General features: G+C 38.4%; 2 protein-coding genes across 12 annotated transcripts; both read left to right on the forward strand.

Annotated features, from left to right (window-relative positions):
• The first annotated feature begins 311 nt into the window (after positions 1-311).
• Positions 312-6198, forward strand: LOC103702553 (probable inactive nicotinamidase At3g16190). 10 transcript variants are annotated; one of them, XR_005512875.1, is made up of 9 exons: positions 312-1411; positions 1584-1880; positions 2385-2456; positions 2666-2779; positions 3467-3698; positions 4645-4761; positions 5506-5593; positions 5672-5709; positions 5763-6198. XR_005512875.1 is itself a non-coding variant. In XM_039129083.1 (8 exons), exons 2-7 carry the CDS (start codon positions 1653-1655, stop codon positions 5577-5579), a joined length of 837 nt encoding a protein of 278 aa, XP_038985011.1. In that variant the 5' UTR covers positions 312-1411; positions 1584-1652; the 3' UTR covers positions 5580-5598; positions 5766-6198. The 10 variants fall into 10 exon arrangements, 8 of the variants coding, with proteins under 8 accessions (XP_038985011.1, XP_008783253.2, XP_008783250.2 ...); XR_005512874.1 differs by having other exon boundaries at positions 5506-5709; XM_039129083.1 differs by lacking the exon at positions 5672-5709 and having other exon boundaries at positions 5506-5598; positions 5766-6198.
• Positions 6199-9041: 2843 nt separating this feature from the next.
• LOC103702597 (putative E3 ubiquitin-protein ligase LIN) lies at positions 9042-20746 on the forward strand. Of its 2 annotated transcripts, XM_008785087.4 has the most exons (15): positions 9042-9886; positions 10994-11239; positions 11360-11442; positions 11607-12761; positions 13098-13242; positions 13851-14108; positions 14631-14937; positions 15281-15405; positions 15495-15611; positions 17318-17449; positions 17519-17641; positions 18027-18137; positions 18666-18812; positions 19428-19673; positions 20494-20746. In XM_008785087.4, the coding sequence occupies exons 1-15, from the start codon at positions 9074-9076 to the stop codon at positions 20509-20511; spliced, it is 4026 nt and encodes a 1341-aa protein (XP_008783309.2). In that variant the 5' UTR covers positions 9042-9073; the 3' UTR covers positions 20512-20746. The 2 variants fall into 2 exon arrangements, 1 of the variants encoding a protein (XP_008783309.2); XR_005512876.1 differs by lacking the exon at positions 20494-20746 and having other exon boundaries at positions 18027-18126; positions 19428-19592.
• Positions 20747-21029: the final 283 nt, after the last annotated feature.

Here is a 21029-nt window from a genome sequence, read left to right on the forward strand (position 1 = left end):
GCTTTCAGTCGCTAGCTTTGTTCTATCATGGAACTTTTGTAGCTTTATTTTTTCAGCTTCTGGTTTCTTGATATGAAAATGACTTCGACACTATCTTGATTTTCAGTTTCCCTATAATCGAGATAGTGTCGAAGTATGTGCTCTGGTGGTTATCTGACTATTTAATAACGCCGGGAAGCAGTATTTCTTGTAACACAGTCATGATAGAGTCACTTAGGATCTTTCATTATTGAAAAGAATATGTTGTGATTAACCCTACCAACTAGCTTGTTTTGAATATTAACTGTTGCAGAGTTGGCATTAGTTGAGTTGCAGGGCTCTTGTTCCTATGCTTCTATCCATCATCGACATGCATAAATTGAGGTTTTCGAGCACTCTTTTCATTGTATTTTTGCTATTCAATTGCGTTTAACTGTTTTTATGCTTATTATAAGTATGCTGCTATAATATAAATGGAGCAGACACCTTTTTGTTTGCAACCCCTACAAAGATACTTCAATTAACTGGTAGTGAGCACAAAGACTGAGACTAAATTTCTGTCTATTTGGTTTAACTTTCTATCATATTTCTTTTGGATCCGTCTGACCTTCTTTTTTAAAGGGTAATGGAGGAAGTGAATCACTTCCCCCAGATTAATTGAGATGCGGAAGAGTACAAAGAATGTAGGCTAGCCAGGGTTAAGGCATGACGTAGTAGCTCGTAGAGCCTAAATAGAGCGTACAAGCCTAAACAAAGCGGTAAAGAACGGTCCACACTTCTTTGAGATATCTTGATGATAGTGAGGGATGGAAGAGCCTTTTAAACCAAGCATATATTTAGAGAGGCCAACGAGGCTGCAGATTGGATGGTTGTCTATGTGGCCAGCCATGTCGGAAGTACTATGTGGGCTGAAGAAAAAGAGTTATCTTGGACACTCCGTAATCTATTATTTCCTAGCTTTAGTGGATGCATTCGTATACATTAAAAAAATAAGCAAGCAAAATAAACAAAACGGTCCAAGCTTATCAAACTATATCACTCCGCTTTAATCAATCGATGTGGGATATAACAATGATTGTAGAACTCATGTAAAGTTCGAGTGAATCGGGCTTCTTGGATAACGTCTAAAGGTGAATTTCGATGGAAATATGCCCGATGATGCCGATCGGACGGGAGCGGCTTTTGTCATTAGAGATTATGGCGCCAGGCTGATTGCAGCAGAAGGGTGCCGCTCCTTCAAGGCCTCGGCTTTTGTGGTGGAGCTCAGGGCAGCCTGGAAAAGGCTCTCTTATGCGAGATATGTTTTACAGGCTGGTTCTATCATACTGGAGGGCGACTCAGCTTCCCTGAGGGCGCGCCTTTTGGAGGGGGAGCACCTGCTTCTGAGTGACATTCGCCGGATGCTACGGAAGTGCCGGATCCTCCAGGTCTGGTATGTTTTTTGAAAGGCAAACTAAGTTGTTGACTGGGTCACCTCCTTCGTTGCGCACCATTTCAGAGAGTTTTTTTTTTTTTTTTTTTTTTTGACTTAGCAGTCCACAGTTCTTTTTGTTTTGTGTTTTTACTTGATACTGACGTAGCTGCCTGTACTCATGCTAGGACAGTGTACCCCCGTTGCTGGGGTTTAACGGAAGGCGACGGGCAAAAGGACGCCGGAGTCAAATCCCTCAAGCATGGCTCTCGCCCCACTCTCTCCCTTCCCCTCCACCCGACCTTTCCTCCTCCTAAACCCTAACCCTAAACCCCTTATTCGAACATGGAGAGGAGCTCGCTACAGAGATCGAGCTCCGTCGAAAGCGATATCGCTCGTTCCTCGTCGAACGCCCACGGAACCGGCGACGGCCACTTTCTTGAGCAGCGGACGTTCCGGAAGGCCAACCGCTGCAATCCCAGCGGCTCAGGTATCTCATTTCTAGCGTTTCTTCTCCTCCTCCTGATTGTGTCATTTGAATCTTTATGTATCTATTCGTTATCTGCTTTCCCTAGCTTAGATCAAGAATCTTTTTCTAGATCCTATCAAAAAGAAAAAAAAATCTTTTTCTAGATATCGTCTTTGCCATTAACTTAGACATAAAGCACACATGGAAGAGACCTTCGGTCTTGGTACGATCAGGCATTCTGTCTCTGATCATAAATTTTTGTCTTTACTGCAGTCTAACTATGATTCTTTTTCCTTAAATCATCTTTTGGATTAAAAAATATTGAATCTTAGTGACTTAGTTTGTAGATTTATGCGGAGAAGATATCTTATTTAATGCAATTTTACTTATGCTATTAAGATGATAGTTCTGCTACTATTTCTTTGGATTTTGTTGGAAAAGATATCCCATATTTTTGAGATTGTACCTATGTCATCATTTCTATATTTGTGGTAGGTTGTAATGTTATTTTTGCATATGTTGTAGATTTCTGGAGAAACTGTCCAATCTAATGCAGAGAAGTGGAGCAAAACAGCGATGCTGGTCATTGATATGCAGGTGAGAGAGATTTCTGCTTGTGCCCCAATTTCTTTACTCCTTTTGCCTTTTTTCCTTGTAGCCACTCTTTGCCCACCATCTGAGAGAGTTCCCTACCAAATTAATTGGGAATTTGTTTCTTGTTAAATGATCCTACATTTCTTTGTTAATTTCCAACTTACCCTAGGTATATAAAGTTTTGATTAGCACCCTATTTATTTCATTTCCAGAATGATTTTATTTTGCCGGAAAGCCCGATGTGTGTGGCTGGAGGCCAAGCTATTGTCCCATCTGTCATCCAGGCCATTTCTGTTGCAAGGGAGCGTGGAATTTTTGTGATATGGGTCAGTTTTAAGGGCCCCCTTTTTTTTCCCTTTACTCTCTACCTGTTTTATATAGTGTTTTTGAAAATAGAACTTACATATATGGACTATCAAGATGACCTGTCACTATTCTTGTTCACCTATAAGTTTCAAGTTCTAATCTAATTAAATTAATTTCAGAAACATGTCTGCAGATTTGTGGACGCATACCTAGACATGTACACTGTACAGTTACATTCAACTGCAGACGCTTGTGAACACACACACACAAACACAAAGCATTTTGAATGCGTATGTATGAACACAAAGATAACTTGGATCATAATTAAATATTAACTATTTTATTTTAAATTATTTGGGCGGAATCTTTTAATAACTTGTAACTGCCTAAAATATTTTTCACATTATGCTTGTGAACTTCTTTTGCTTTTTCAAACATCTTTTATTTTTTACTTTCATATACCCAATGGATACTTGGCAGAGGATCGAATTGAAGAACATTTTTCAACATAAATAGGAAAATAAAAGAGGTTGTGTGCACATTATGGTAACCTAAGGCACTTTTCATGTTTTAATGAAATTCTGGAAGGATTAATACACCTTTTCATAGAAAGCTTGTAGAAAGTTTCAGATGGTCCTTATGTTTGAAGTCATTTGTGTTACTTTATTTATCCGACACCAATGACAGTAAAAGAATAGAGAATGTAGGTTGTTCGAGAACATGATCCTTTAGGAAGAGATGTAGAACTCTTCCGCAGGCACTTGTATACCGATGGTAAAGGACCTGCTACGAATGGTTCGAAAGGTGCAGATCTAGTTGATGGACTCTTGATAAAGGAAGGAGACTACAAGTTGGTGAAGACACGCTTCAGTGCATTCTGTGCCACACAACTTCATTCTCTTCTTCAGACCTCTGGAGTCAAGAGCTTGGTTGTTGTTGGTAAGCAGCAACAGAGTAAATTGTATACTTTTTGTTTTTTTTGGTATCTGCAATAGTCAGCTTTCTCCATCAAGCATAAGATCTCATGTGCTGGTTTAACATAGTTCATTAATTTCTACTCAGTTTCAAAGTTGCTTGGAACAAATTTAAAAAATGTGCAATGCGATATTGTACATGTTCTGAGGATTACAAGAACCATTCTGTACAATTGTAGAGTCTTGTATCAAGTTCTGAAGTTGATTTGTCGTTGGGAAAAATGTATCTAAATAGGTTTATTAGTTTATTTGTACTTATAATCAAGAATAATCGTTTGTTTAACCACATCCCCTTCCCTGTTCTCTGTCTCTCTCCCCCTCTCTCTGTTTATGTGGGCATGCACATGCTCACATGTTGGTTTTGTAGAAAGTTTGGGTCAGAGGATTCGTATAGTGTTGAAAATAACAGCTGGTATTTCCCATCTTTGTTGTACTTTTTCATTTAATTGCTCTTGCTATTCTTTGGAGCATTCTCAAGTGTTTTGCCTCAGTTCATGGACTTTGACATTTTAAACTGTTTGTGATCGTGTTGGAGCTTCCTTCTCCATCACTTGGCTGTGTTTTGGGCATTCTATCCTGAAATCTTGAACAACATCACACCGTCCCCCACCCTTCCCAAACCACCACTACCAGCAAAGAAATCTTCTTTTATGTTTATATCCTTTCTGTTGCCAGTCCAAAGCATACTAGGCAGTATGGAGGATTTATAAAGCCCCTTCAGATAGTTGGGGTCAGCTCACTGCTTGTGGTGAGAATATCCTCTTGTTGGTTTTTATACTGGCTGATCGATGCAATTACTCTGACAATGCAAATGAGGTGCCATAACATTTTAATGTTTTTGGACCGTTACATTTTGTTCCATCCTAGAAATACTCTTTGGAAACTAACTCATCCAACTTTTCAATGTTCAGGAGTTCAAACACCAAATTGTATTAGGCAGACTGTCTTTGATGCAGTATCCTTGGATTACCAGTCTGTTACTGTCATTGTCGATGCAACAGCTGCTGCTACTCCTGAAATTCATCTTGGTAGGTACTTTCATTGGATAGTATACGCTAATAATCCTTTCCTCTATGTCCTATTTGCCTGTATTTTCTGTTGATGGTTGTATATATTTTGGTGATTGGAAGCTTCGTTCTGTTTAGTTGATGGATATTATATACACCACCTTTCAACAATATAAAATCTGATTGACAGCTAAAAGCTAGGTTATTGGAACTCATGATAATGTGAATAAGGTTTGGTTTTTGCACTATCAAAGTTCTCGAAATCAGGAAATCCAACATTAAACTAACCACAAGCATGAAAAGAATATGGAGCAGATTGAAGGAAAGACCATTACAACCAAAACCAAAATGTTTAGCTTGACACTCTTGGCCTTTCACATGATGACATGAATGCTGTGAGTGCCTCTTTTTGTTCAGCTTTTTCCTAGCAGATATATTGATGTTTTGGCATGACAAGATATAGTACCAAAAATATAAAAATGGAAACACATTCCTTATCATCTATTCCAGTTGGCTCAGATGGCTTTTAGGATTTTCAGATTGTCGTCGTTGATTTAGGGTAGGTGAGTGAATTAGTTTAGTAAACATGATATCCCCTTGAGGATGTTGCAGTCAATAACCATATATCACATCTCTCTCTCATGCACCCATGACTAGTTCTTTATCTCATTCATTTACAAGTAGATGCACTTTGTTTTTGATATCTTGTTACTTGAATAGCTTGAAGAAACTTAAGTATAATTGAAGTTTACTTTCTTGAACCAGGCAACATCAGAGACATGAAAAACATTGGAGTGGCAATACCAACTTTGCAGGAATGGTGCAGCCTGGATGCTTAATCGTGTTCCTGGTGGTAAGGAAGTTTTCTTTGTAGATCCACATCTCAAATGTGATGTTTAGTCGAATAAAGCCAAATATCTACATGTGTCAGTTTTTCTGGTTTCTTCTTTTTATTATTTTTTTTAAGGGAAGAATCTGTGAGGAGCTCCAAATGCTATCGGCTGCCCTTGACAAATTGGCTTAAGTTAAACCTTCGAAAGCTTGGACAAGTGACAGACCCTCGTAGGCGTAGTCAATTGATGGGAGAGATCTAAAGAGACAAGCAGCGGGTTGATCTCTGTTATGGAAGGAAGTGAGCAGGTGAGGTTCATTTTGGACAAGTTGGCAAGTCTTTGGCATCCGTTGAAATACAAATGTTTGTATAGGATAAATATTAATATGAACATTATAGCATTATTGGATGCATCATTCCTTCAAATGATTGTCTGCCTGATAATCCAATGTGTGAGATGATTTAAAGTTCAGGAGTGCTGTGTAGAGAGAGAGAAGAGTAGTAAGAAGAATTCAAGTTCTGGCTCCTTAAACAAGCACCCAAGACTTAGAAGAACAGAAAAAAAAGATGTACAATATTAGAATTTTGGAACTGTGAAAAGTAAAGGATTTTGCTGATTATTGTGATTTGTTTCTTTTTGCCTCCTTTGACAGAAGATGTCATGATAAGAACCAATTTGATTTCCAGAAAGGATTCAAGGATGTGCCTGCCAAATCTTTCTAATGGCCTTAGTCAACAAATCTATTCCAATATATCTTTGTTAGGAATGAAGAAACCATTGGCTAACAAGATACTGTCTTAAACAAAACTTTCGCATTCTTTTTTTTAGAACTAGGACTGGTGGAAATTCAACCAAAGTCAGGTCAAGCCGGAAATCTAATCCAGATCATTGGTATCAATCTCCAAAACTTTTTAACTATTATCATCTACTCTATCGCAGGCATCCCTAGGACCCTAGACTACCTGTTGCCATCCTCCCTGCTGCTGCTATGCTTGAAATCCACAGAAATTCATTTTGGTGTGTGCTTTAATGATTAGCACGAGCTATCCTTGTGCCTGATTCTCCTATTGTTTTTTATTTCCATTAACATCCTTTTCCCTTGTAATTGGGAGCATGCTGTTAGTGGCCATTAGTTGTAACATATTTGTTACATTCCTCTGATCTCACATTCAAGTTAAACGGCACGGGCTTTAGTTTTCACATTATCAAAATTTTGGATACCAATAAGGCAAATACGGTGAAAACGTTTGAAGAATTCAAAGTACTTGAATCATATGTACATACAAATATGCATGCGTATGTATGTATGTATATGTATATACGTATATATGTGTGTACATAACCTTTTAAGTCTATTAACTTATCATATTCCTGTCAAAGCCGCTTCTTTCAATTCAGTGTTTTGAAGGGAAAGTATCATTCTCCCTGCACGGTGAGAAGATTTGCAAAACCCAATGTTTTTAAGATTCAAATCATGGCTTCCGTTGAGTCTCAACATATTATTGATAAATATATGGTACATCAATGGTGATTGCTTGCTATTAGTGACATTTGATCCAGTGACTACTTATGGATCATTTTCATGGAAATGTTGCAGTAAGTAACGGGTAGTGTCATTTAAAGGCCTCTGATATTATCAATTTTATATGGAGAAGCACTTTATTTTGATATTACATTTATGGGTCCAGTTTCCTTCACAAGTCAGCATTAAAGTCAACTATAGACTTTTGTAGACCATCCAAGCTCTATTCCAAGTTAACAACTCTCCTACATTTTTTCCCCTCCTTTTCCATTACAACTTCATTTCGTCGATAGAAGCGACTTAGTATATATTAAAGCACATATTTAAAGGGACGCGGCTGTGAATGGCCTCATTATGAGAGTCTTTACTAATGCAGGCAGGACTTTAGGAAGCCTTGGGTGAAAGTTAGTGCACACTGGAAGGTAAGGTGAGACTTGGCCTTGTTCACAAGGGAGAGCATGATCTAAGCTCAACAGTCAAACGCATCCGCAAGGTCCAGAGTGGAAAAACAGTAATAGCAAGCATGCAAGTCATGCTGCCTGTTCAAAAGCGACCCAATGATAAGGCCAACGAGGTGGTGTATAACGATCTTCAATTGGAAGAACTAGTCAAAATGTGTACTCTGTTGCTCTTGCGACAAGTTTGGTTCATTGATTACTTCAGAAATATACAAGAAACAATTGTGTAGAGGGAACTTTAGTTCATGTTATTCATAAAAAAAACAGAAAAGGTGTGACAGATTTAGAATGAAATTGGTATCTTTTCACCTGATAGTTAATGTCTAGCAAAGTCTCTCTAAAATATAGTTTGATTTGTTCTATTGGTATTTCATGTCTCAGCTAGATGAATCTACTTGATGTTCTTATTTGTTTTTTTTAGTAGAATGCTCGCATTTGTTTAATAGCTCTCTCTGTCTCTTCTTCATTTGATGTGAGAAATGTTGCCGGCTCTTACTATTAGATAAGTTATTTGTCAAATTTGTTCCTTGTACAGCCTAAAAAAAAATTGATGATTGAAAATGAAGAGAGGTCAAAAAAAACGGTATTGAAGATGAAGAGAAGGAAACTGTGGAGGTTGGTTTAGATGACAAGAAATAATTTTATGTCTGTCTTGAACTATCTCGAAAGAAAGTAACATAAAAACAAAACTTACAACCTTCAAAGGTCTGGCACCCTGTTTTTCAAAGAGATGCACAGTTTCAGAGTCATTTTAAACAAGAAATAAATCTGTAAACATTGAATCTTTCCTTGCGGATGTAGGGACATTTGGATCTTCCAGAATTCAGCTCACCAACTTGGTTCTTTAAGAATTAAGAATAGGAAACTAGAGACCCAAACTTCAATTCTTATTGAAATTTTTGGCTGAGGCCAGTTCAAATGGCGGGATGTCCTCACCACTTCGCTTTTGGAGTCCAAACAGCTATTTGTCCAACGGTAAAGCGCGTCCTGTCGTTATTGCCGCGGAATCGTACGTGCCGACGAACCTTAACGTTTTCCCGAGGCGAGATCAGCTCCGCTGCCGACTTGAAACATTTTGTTCGACTGGGGCTGGACGCGATCCAGCACGGACTTTTCCATTCGTGCATAGTAGATGGCCTATGTAAGTAATCTTGAAGTATGGCGTGCACCGCATCCCACCCAATTGGAAATAAGTACTAGATATCCAAACTAGAAGGCCTATTTTGTGCTGCCACGTGGACTTTCCAAAAAGGAAGCCGGCCGTTGCCAGTTTAACGACTCCTCAAATTACCACCATACCCCTACATCTCCCCGATCTACTCCCATGCCATTATTCGTTCGTCTGCGTCCAGCTATGAGCCTATGAGCCGGCTTCCAGTCTGATGGCATTTCAGTAATTAGGTTTCAATATAAAGGTCATTTTCGAATCACTGTCTGCTTCATCAATGCTCGGCAGCGTTGTGGCGCGAATGCTGACGCTCCGTCCCAACGGGCAGAAACCCGGTCGCCTCGCCGGTACGATGACCGCGGTCACCCCGGGCGCCGTCCTCCGCGCCATCACCGCCTTCTTCGACGAAGCCCTCTCCCAGCCCGACCTCCGCCACCGCATCCTTTCCGCCGCCCGCCGCCGCCCGCCCTCCCCTGACCCCGCCTCCCTCCAAGCCCTCTCCTTCCTCTCCCAAGACGTCGACTCCTCCGCCGCCACCTCTCCGGCCCGGCCCTCCCCCTCCGCCCTCCGCGCCGCCGAGAAGCTCCTCCTTTCTCTCCCCAGACGGTCTCCCCTCTCGGTGCTCCTCCTCTCCCTCATCCACGCCCTCCGCCGCCGTCCCGCCGCGGCCGCCCTCGCCCTCCTCGATCTCTTCGCCCTTGACCCTGCTCTTGCCCGCGACGATGTCGCGCCCTCCGTCTTCGAGGACCTCTTCTTGCCCCACCTCCTCCCCCTCCTCCATTGGTTCGCCGACCAGCGAGCCCGGATCCTGTCCTCCGACTCGTCCTCACCGGCTCTGGCGGCCGCGTCGGCGGTGGAGGATAATGGGTGCTCGGAGGCGGCTGCCGCCGTGAGCCTGCTCTCGAGGATGAGCGGGGGGCAGGCGGCGGAGCTGAAGAAGTTGGAGAGAGAGTACGAGGACGTTCTTGATGCCAACGCTAGGGTTTATGCAGAGTACCTTAAGGAGGTTTTAGAATCGGCCGATGGAAGCCGGCAAGCTCGGGGCCCACCGCAGCTAATTCTTAGGATGTTCGATGGTGAGGGAGGGGAAAATGAGGAGGGAGTGGAGGAGGAAGAGGAGAGTCAGGAGGCAATTGGATTAAGAAGTGGGCAGGGACGGTATAATGTAATGCACTCTTTCTTTTTCCTCGTTTTCTTGCACAAAGATTCGATTTTTTCTCTTTTTTCTAAGAAAAAGTTTAGTTTGTTTTTCTGTTGGTTTTGATGCTTGATGAATTCCTTGACTGGTATACCGTGATTTGTCTTGGGATCATGCCACGGATTTGCCTTTGGATTCAACTGCTGATTGAAGTTTTGCATCTTAACACTTTTCATTCAAATTTAGTTTATAATCAAGTTGTTTTGTTTGATTTGGTGAGTTTTATTATGTATGTTCGGTTTTGTTTCAAACTTTGTCAGTGATCTTCCCGTTATAGTGCGAGTTGAGAACAGTTCTGCCCATAATTCATGCGATCTCCATTTTTACTTAATTACGACTTCTTTCTCTGATGTTCATCCACTTGCTGGATAATTTAACACATAGAATCCCTATGATATCATTTTTCACTATGCTGGTTACTTTTTTCCCTTCAGTTGTGTTCTTCATCCTTTTTTGCTTACTAGTATCATTTTGTTTTCTAAATATTGGGAACCATTTGTTTTTGACATTTTTCAACAGATATCATTTCAAGCGGTCGGAAAAGTATCTCTAAAGCTTTGAACCCAGAACCTCTGCTGGTGGAAGAGGGACGCAACCACTAGCTAGAATATAACACTCTGTGCAAAGTACACAGAATGTTCAAGGAAAAATTATTGAAAAATTCTAAATGATTCTGAAAACTACTATAGATGTGTAACAACTACTCCATCTTTAGCCATTGGGTGTAGTTACTGCATCAAATGAATGTTTGGATGACCAATCTGTTTGTCAATATTATATATTTGATTTGTGAAGGTCCCACTAAAGGAATTTGGTTATATCTCTCATGTTCCTTAAAATTATTAGGCTCGATAATTTTGAAATATTTAAGAATTTTTCATTTTATAAAGAAATTTTTGTATCTATGTTTCCTTATACTAATGTTCTATCAGTGTTCAGTTGTTGTGTTTATTTATTTTTTTCTTTCTTTTTCTTTACTAGCAACATCTACCGTTAGCTGGCTGCTTTTTTTCTCTGCCTATTTCTTTTCCTCAATTTTTCCAATTTATAACTTAGTTATTTGAACCTTGGCAGCCATTATGGGCTGATGCAGATCAGTCTATTGATTTGTCTAGCAGGCAGCACAGTAGCAAAAGTCCAAAAAAACTTGCAAATCTTCCATCTTTATATCCTCAAAGAGTCCCTATACATCTGCTCATCAGGCAACCTTCTAGTGATGGCAGAGATTGTGCAGCAAACCTGATTTCTGATAGTGGCCCTGCCTTCTCTTGTAATGACAACTCAGTGGATTCCTCTTCTGAAATTGACCCTGATATAAAGGTTAAAAAGCTTTGATGCTAACGAGAACAATTTCTTTGTAGTCCTACTTGTCTGATATATCTATGTACCTTATTTTATAGTTTTGGAATTTTGATATCACTTATGTTGTTTGTCCTGTAGGAAAAGAACATAGATCAGGCCTTGTTGCAGCCCAATGAAATCCAACACCACAGGCATGAGGAAGCGTCTGCCCAAGACACATGGTATGTTGTGACCATTTTGAGTTTTTTCAATACAGAGATGAGCACCTGCATTTAATTGAAATCCTTTTCTATTCTTCCTCCTTCAGCTAGTGACACAGAATATCAAAGCTAAAAGGCTAAAATTTTCATCTTTTCTTGTTTCCTTTTCTACCGTTTCTTTTCAGTTCTTCAAGTCCTCCAATGGATGATTCTGATAGCATCCTTGCCCTTGGCAAACAAACTCCTCCTAAGGACTTTATCTGCCCCATAACTAGCAACATATTTGATGACCCTGTGACACTCGAGACTGGCCAGACCTATGAACGTAGAGCTATCCAAGAATGGCTGGACCGGGGGAAATCAACATGCCCAATCACTCGTCAAAAGCTTCATAGCACCCAGTTGCCCAAAACTAACTATGTGCTCAAACGGCTTATAGCCGGCTGGCAGGAAAGGAACCCCTATTCAACTCCAATCAGAATGGAAAATCCTCCCTCAAAGAATGTCCAAGATCTGAATACGCCGAGGCATTTACCTTCTCCAACTAGTGTCATAACTCAAGCTTCCACTGATGGAATAACTGGTGATCTACGTATTGCAATATCACACCTATGTACATCTGAGATTCTGGGCGAGTCTGAAATGGCTGTTCTCCAGATCGAACAGTTCTGGAGGGAAAGCAGGATGGAACCTGAGATCCTAGCAGCACTTTCAAAACCTGCAGTTGTCAATGGTTTTGTAGAAATCTTGTTCAACTCTGTCAACCCCCATGTGCTGAGAGTGACAGTATTCCTGCTATCTGAGCTGGCATCCAAGGACAAATCTGTTGTTCAGACACTCACCCGGGTTGATTCAGATGTAGAGTGCATGGTTGCTCTCTTCAAGAAGGGATTGGTTGAGGTTGTGGTGTTGATTTATTTGTTAACTCCTTCATGGGAGAATCTCATTGAAATGGATATGCTAGAGGCCCTAATGATGACTATTAAAAGAGAGGAAGAAGATTTGTTGGGAATGTGTGTTAAGCCCAAGACTGCTTCAATTTTTATTTTGGGGCATATTCTGAGACGAGAAGATCATAAAAGTGCACCCACAATTGTTGGCGTGCTAATTTCTGAAAGAGTAGTTGAGAGTGTGATTCCAAGCTTGGAAGCAGACTTGGTGGGGGAGCAGATCACTGCAGTTGGGATCTTGCTGAGATGCATGAAGGAGGATGGGTATTGCAGGAACATTATTGCTGATAAAGCTGAGTTAGGACCTGTTTTAGAAAGCTTTGCTATGGTGAGTGATGTGGACCAGTTCGAGATTATTCAATTCCTTTCTGAGCTAGTGAAGCTAAACAGGTATAGCTATTTTATCTTCTTTTCTGAATTCCTTTTTCCCGTTTTCTTTTTTTTTTCTTGGGGATGGAGGAGTGGGGTGGTGGTTAAAACTGAATACTGTTTCTTTGTATGAGAAATTCTGCTTCTATTTTTCCATGGACAAAGCTACACTGTGGAACAATTTATGAACCTTTATTGCCTTCTATCTGCTTGTAATATGTTTATTGTGGCTTGATTAGCCAGGTATGATGTTCAAATAGACTTATTGTGCAATCTTGCATGCCACACCCTTCAACAATTCCTTGCTGTTTTTTAATGTTAATAGTCTAATTACTGAAGTGAACTATTTTTCTCTAGGAGGAAGCTCAACGAGCAGCTTCTTCATATCATAAAGGATGAAGGTGTTTTCAGCACAATGCATATGCTCCTTGTCTATCTACAGTCACCTCTGCAGGATCAGTCCCCTGTTGTTGCTGGTCTTCTTCTCCAGCTTGATCTTTTGGTTTGACTTCTATATACCTTCTCCCCACTGTTTCTTTTTATTGCAAATAGATGTAGCAGGAGTCTTGTATCAGACACAATATTCCAGCATGTTCCAAACAGAGTCTCAAGTCCTCATGGTTGCAAACAGTTGTTAATCAATTATGGGTTGAACCCACCAATATCAGTTTAATAATTATTTATAATAAAGTTATAGTAGATTGATAATTATTATTTGCATAGATAGTAAACTATGAAGCACGGACATAGATACATCATACTGATACCATACAATACAAATAAACTGATATCACATATCTTGAAAAATAGGATATGGTATGGCTGGGATACAACATTAAATTGATATGTTCGCTAATAGTCAACAATAATCAAAAGTGGGAAGGAGGGAAAAAAGTAGTAAGAAAGAAAAAAATCCCTCCATCTATCTCATGCCCAGAAATTTTAAAAATAGGATACTTAAATCATATGTCCTGACCATACTTGACAAGTATCGGTATCCAATATGTATTGGATATGGACACAACCTTGCATCCTAGATAATGCATAGTAAGTTCAAACTTTGAAAATTTTAAAAATATTTATTATCAATGAACTTATGTGGTTCATCAGGTGGAACCAAGAAAGATTAGTGTGTATCGTGAAGAGGCCATAGATGCTCTTATTTCATGCCTGAGAAATCCAGATTTTCCAAGTGCTCAACTGTTGGCTGCTGAAACGATCTTGTCTCTCCAAGGCAGTTTTTCATCCTCTGGGAAACCACTTGCTCGAGCTATTGTTTTAAAGCATGCAGGAATGAAAAAAAGCTACAGAGCATTAATGCGAGCAGAACAGAGCACCTATGTTCCTGAGGATTCTGAAGATAATTTGGTTAGTTATAATTATTATTTTATTATTCTGAATCCGAGTTTGAAAAGTACTATACTGTGAAGTTACTATATTGTGAAGAGGAAGGAGAAAATCATATAACCTTTCACACACACACACATGTCTCTCTGCGTGTGTGAGAGAGAGAGAGAGGGAGAGAGGACACTAGGTTTGTTATCCACTTACCAAAATCCAGTGCAGTATGTGGTCACTGACCTCAACAACATAAAGCACATCCATTTTGACTCCCCATAGAACTGAAAATCATGATATCCATTTGTCTAGAAAAAGAAAATCATGATAGCTATATGCCACTAACTATCCTAACAAGTAACTTCAATAGATCTTCAGTTAGATGGTTGGATTAAATTTATGATTGTCAGACTGCATCTCCAAATGTGGGTGTACATAACTTGTAACAGTTTATATGCTGCCTAAATTTGATCAGTTTCCTATGCCACTTATCTATTTCATTTCTGACATTTTTTCTTTCTTGTTTCCATTGCCCTTCTTCTATTATTAAAGGAGGAAGAGAAGGCTGCTAATGACTGGGAGAGAAAAATGGCATATGCTTTAGCCAGCCATGAATTTGGGTTACTTTTTGAAGCTTTAGCTGGCGGTCTGAAGAGTAGAAATATAGAGATATTCTCTGCATGTCTTGTATCTGCCACTTGGCTCACTCACATGCTCTCTCTTCTTCCTGATACTGGGATACGAGGAGCCGCAAGGGTTTGCTTGCTAAAACAATTTGTTTCAATTCTCAAGTCTGCAAGGCATACTGATGACAAAGCACTTGCCATGCTTGCTCTGAGAAGCTTTATGCATGACCCTGGTAAGTTATTGTAAGGACCCGGATTGTTCTTCAGACTACAAGGTTACAAGCATTAGCTAAATGCAAAGAAACAAACTGTTAATAGGATGAATGTTGTTCATCCATGAGCATATGCTTCAGAATGATTCTAAGGACCTGTGATTGAATTTACTGCTTTCAATGTTTTACATGTTGTAAATGTAATGCAATCATTTTTGTTAGTTTTTTTCATTATTATTAAAAAATTATATTGCTGTATGAATTAAGGTTTATACAAAAATGTAGAGATTGGTGATGTCTTTGAGCAAAGGCCAGAAAGTTTTCCTTGTCTAAGGCTGCATATCATGTTGTTCTGAATTTTCAGAGGGATTGCACGACCTCAATCTCCACATTAAGGACATATTGAAAGCATTAAGAGAGCTTAAGAAGTCTACTGTTTTAGCATATGAAATGCTAAAACTTCTCTCAGATGGACAAGATTCCAGCGTTGTAAGTTTCACCATTCTATTGATCCTTGTTTAAGAAGCCTTTTAAGATTTCCTGTGGAGTACTAACACAGTAAATTTTCATGGTAGCAGGATATCTGGAATCATAAGGAGTTGGTTCAAGTTGATTGCAGCACACATGGAGAAGTGTTGGCAATAATTTGCTTCAAGAATAGGATATTCTCTGGACACTCAGATGGAATGATAAAGGTGAATGTTTTGTCTTTGCTGACATCCCATCTCATTGTTCGTGTAATTAGATGAAAGAATTTGCTTTATGTAGTTTGTAGTATCACAATAACAACCAATTGGCCTTGCTTCATATATTTGAACCAAGACAGATTTTTGAGTTCTAGCTTTTCATATTCCTATAAAGGGGTAATGTGAACTTCTTCAAATTATTTTACATCTCTGTTTCTGATTTTCTCGAATTCACTCTCCTTTTTCCAAACATTTTGAACTTTGCATAAATCACAGCTGTTCTCTGTACTGGGTCCTAAAGACCATATGGCACATAACCAATTAACCAAACAACCTCAGTTATTTGTTGCTGCAACAGCTTGTTTTCCTCATATATGCTGGTTGCTTTATCGAATTTAAATTTTGTGTGGCCGATGCTTTTAAAGAAACTGGTACAAGGTTTTGTTTTTAAAAAAGAAAAAACACATAGCACAACGTGACAGATATTGAACCCTTCTACTATAACAAGAGAACAGGAAACACGTAAAATATTATGGACTATGCTTTGGTTAAGACACTTGGGCAGTATCTCTGCATGAGTTACATCCAAATCTGTTTGTATAGAAGCTATGGATGCAATCCATATATATTTGTATGCATTGATTAGAAGAATATACAACATACTAATCAATATGTTTTTAAAAAGCCTTTAGGTCTTGCTTCTTCCAAATTGGTCCAATACCGTGACTTTACACTTTGCATGCATGAGCAAGCTTGAAGAGTTACCTTTCTTATATTGTTGCTCCATAATCTGCACAAACATAGTACAATTGTCATTCTAATATTAACTACCAGGGTAGAAGGATGTGTGAAGATTAATAGATTTCCCATTCTTATATAAGATATTTTTTGTTAACTCCAGAAAAGGGAAAAAATGGATATCCTGTAAAATCTTTTGAAAGGATGGGAAAATCTGCAAAGATTAATTAAGGAATACAAACTGTCTTTTACTTGAGTTTTATATTTTTGTAGTGGTCAAAGACCAATTCTTCTTGAACCAACCCTTCATCATGTTCCAGACATGCTTCTAAGTAAATGGGAAAAAAATGAATGCCTTATCTCCTTGCTCTTATGGTGAGGTCAGGAATAGAAGCCAAGTAGATAGGTTTAACCTAGAAAATAAACAATCTCTTAGTAAAATGATTATTTAGTTTAAGTCTTCTCTGTACATGCCCTTATGATGAGATCAGGAATTGACAAGTATTAAAATTATAATTTAATTTGAAGTTTCAAAATCCGATAACTAAACCTGAAGAAATGAAACATTAAATGATATAACTTCTTAATCTTCTTCAAGAATCCAAAAATATGTGCTTGGACTTGGATTGACATCAGATAGCATCTGCTGCTGCTACACTTCAATCATGGCAAAATTTGAATCCGTGATATCACTTCACCTTTGGTATCACCATGCACTGGAGTTGCAGTACCTGCAAATCCCTCTTGTCGTCAAGCCTTTATTAATTAAACTCCGGTTTGATGCCATCCTAAATGTTGAACTTACTAATTCATGGACACCAAGGGCCTGTATCTTCATGGAAAAGATACAGAAAAGTATATGCTATATTCATCTTTATTTGTGATTTTTGATTTTCTTTTTCTGAGAAATTGTTATCAACTTTAATCATTTTGATTTCTGTGGGCCTAGTTTGTGTTGCTAATCTGTAGCATTACAGGTCTGGGAAGGGAATGAGAACCTTCTTCATCCTGTCCATGCAACACGTGAACATTCAAAGGCAGTCACCAGCTTGGCATTATCAAATTCTGGAGAGAAACTATACAGTGGTTCGCTTGACAAGACTGTGAGAGTATGTAATTATAATTTTTATACAAAGCTACATTTACATAGATACCTAAAGCCATGATTTTTATGATAGGTTTGGTATGTTCGAGATAGGCAGATTCATTGTGTAGAAATTCATGACATGAAAGATCCAGTTCATAATCTCACCGTTGCAAATACCATCGCTTGTTTTATTCCACATGGAGCTGGTGTCAAGGTATTGTGAAATGCATTCTTCTGGGGTTGCTCTCCCAACCATTATTGTTGTAATTCTCATTAGGAATTTATAATGACTTGCTGACATAATCACTTACTGCCAAGATAACCACAATTACTCTACCGAACATTTGAAAAAGCTCCTCAAGGTTCTTTGGTCAATCATAATAAAATGAAACTTTGCCTGTTTGAGATCGAACTTTATTTGAATTTGGGCGCTGAATGAAGGCTAGTTATGCTTATGCTTTTTAAATCATTTTCAGAATTGTAATATTGTGAATTAAGAAATATAAGTCTTGTCCAAGCCTTTCATTGATTCTGAGAATGCAATCTTTCTTTCAGATATTTAAATGAAATCTCCATTCACTTTTTTTTTCATTGCTTAGGTGCTATCTTGGAATGGAGGCTGCAAACTTCTAAATCCAAGCAAATATGTGAGGTGTTTGGCTCTTGTACAAGGGAAGCTCTACTGTGGATGTCATGATGGTAGTATCCAGGTCCACCCAAACCAACTGATCCTTTATCTGAATGATTTAGTTCGTCAATATTGGTAGAATGTATGAAAGTCATGTATGACTTGGTGATCAAGTTGCTCTGTTGGCACAGTATGTTAGTATACATGTTGCATAAATTTACTTGCATGAACAAACATATTCATGTGCATCAGCCTGCATATGCATCCATATGCAGGATATGATGCATGAGAAATTCTACTTTGAATGCAGTTCACTCTCAAAGTATTCTTTATTTATTAATCACAGCGAAAATAAATACCAGAATCAAGATAAGCTTGCAACCTTTTCTCCCCATTTCATGTACCCTTCATTTTAATAACCGATTTTTTTTATTCTTCGAAATTTTAAGAATTCTTCTATTTTTGGTTTTTCTTACACTTCCATTTTTCCCATTAGCTTTCACATAAATAGTATATCCTGGCAATTTGATTAATGGTCCTATCATCAACTAAATTCTCGGTTTTTAGATGTGCCAAATGTTTCATTTATTAACCACTCTTAAATTTTCAGGAAGTTGATTTGGCTACTGGAACATTTGGTACAATTCAATCAGGTAACAGAAAGTTGCTGGGAAAAGCAAATCCAGTCCATGCAGTGCAAGTTCATGATGGACTGCTCTATGCAGCCTGCACTTCTTTAGATGGAGCAGCAGTTAAGGTGATTTCTTTTGAGCAAACAATGGTTGAGAGACGGTCGATTCACCATATGTTTTGTATCTGTTTTATTGTCTTTGGTGGTTCTTAAAGAACCCCTTAATCTGTGTTTGTTTGTTGGTTATCTGATATCTTATTATGCAGCGATACAGTGGATGGTCTAACCAGACTTGATTTTGAAAAAAGAGACTAACAAAGTTTATTTAATTTATGATTTTCCTAAAAGCAATTAGATTTGAGTACTAGCCCTGTTGTTCAGACACAATCTCAGATAATCAGAATCTACTATGGCTTTTGTCTTGGTCATAAACTTTCTACTCGGTCACTATGTTTGTCTGTCTTTGTCAATGTTCTTCTGATTCCTTTATAACAAAATAAAAATCCTTTCTTTTTATTTTCGAGAAATATAGTTGTGAGACCACCTCTAGGATGAACCCCAGACCTCTCCCAAGGAGTGACCGGTGCCAACCAGCTGAGAGATAAAGCTGGTTAGCAGAACAACCTAAAAATCCCATATTAACATTTTTTCCTTTAACTTTGTGGAGTTTGTTGTACTAGCTGGAACCTTAAACTTTATATTTATTTGTGATTGTTTTTTATAACTTCGGCAATGTTGCAGATATGGAGTGCTTCAGATTACAGCCTTGTTGGATCTATATCACCTACTGTTGAAGTGCGATCAATGGCTATCAGCACAGAATTGTTATATTTGGGTTCTAAGACTGGAGTTGTTGAGATTTGGTCCAAGAACAAGCTTACCAGGGTAGGAACTCTTCAGACAGCCACCAATTCGAAGGTCCAATGCATGGCTGTTGATGCTGATGCAGAAATTTTGGTCGTAGGAACATCTGATGGCAACATTCAGGTAGCTGATTCAACACTTAAAAACACTTAACCGAGTTCATGATCTTACATTAGTCAACAAACTTGCCTCGAGTCTTTATAGTTGAATTTACGAATTCTTTATCACCAATCTTTTCTATAGGAACTACCTCTTGTGTAAGGTTCCAAAGTCTCAACTGTCCTACTAATCTTAGGTTTTCCCTTCTCACGTATTCATTAAACATGTTGATTAGTTTTATACTAGTACATCAGTTGATGTAAATTCTAGACCCCCTATAATAGACTCAGTCCCTCGTCCTCTCAATATTATCCTTGATGTGATTGTAATAATTATGTAGCTACTTGGGCCCTCTTCAATGCTCAACATTCTGAGCCATACAACCTTGCAAGTGTTGTGGTCATTCAAGAAGTTTTCCTGTAACCAAGGAATGGCAATGTCAACAGATGATAAGATAAAGAAAATCAGCAATAGAATTTGTAAATAGATGAACTACATTTCATTTTTTTCAGAAAAAGAAGAGTCCGGTGACAGTAAATTACTAGTTCTTTCTTTCTCTTTTTTTGGTAGAAGGCAGTCAATTGCTAATTCAATGAGCCAAAATTGCAAGCACGATAGTGATTACTGTTTTGTAAATTATGTGCTGTGGGTATATACTATGTTAAATATGGTGCTTCAGTTTTGCATCAATGACTTTTAAGAATCTATGTTTTAAAATATCTTTCTAGGCTAATATTTTAATATATGATTCCTCTACTGAGGTATATGCATCGTATTTGTGTTATTATTGTCACCATTCAAGTTGGTTTTCTCCTTCTTCATCACGAGGATACGTTTTTTGCAGGCCTGGGGATTGACCTGAAGAAGGATGAATGAATATAAATAAATAGGTATTTTTACATAGAAAATAAAGAAAAATTGAATTGCTTTTTTGTTTCTTTGATATTTTTTCTCCATAAGCTTTCTTCCTTCTGGTGATAATGATTGGAAAATTGTACATATCTATTATGTTGTAATGATCATTCTTTCAGCCATTTGTGAACGTATATAAGTAAACTCAGACTTAATGTTGTTAAAATCTTCAAATTATGCTTTCAGTTGATTTTGTAAGATAGCAATGCTAGATTACCACATAATGTCATCTTTTGCAATTTATCCAAGCAATTGTAGCTCCTCTGTAGATGCACTGCAACTTGGTAGGTGACTGGATGGATAACTATTTTCTTCCCATGACGGTAAATAATAGTAGTGAATTCCCTATACTGGCATTTCCCTGGATTTCTCGCTGTCTCAGGATTGCCAGAAAGTAGGCAGTGGGAGCTTTTCCTCCTCTTCTTTTTCCCTTTCATATTTTCAGCTATTTCCAGGACTCAACTCATA

Source organism: Phoenix dactylifera, chromosome 8 (genome assembly GCF_009389715.1).
Source record: "Phoenix dactylifera cultivar Barhee BC4 chromosome 8, palm_55x_up_171113_PBpolish2nd_filt_p, whole genome shotgun sequence".
Lineage (NCBI taxonomy): Eukaryota > Viridiplantae > Streptophyta > Magnoliopsida > Arecales > Arecaceae > Phoenix > Phoenix dactylifera.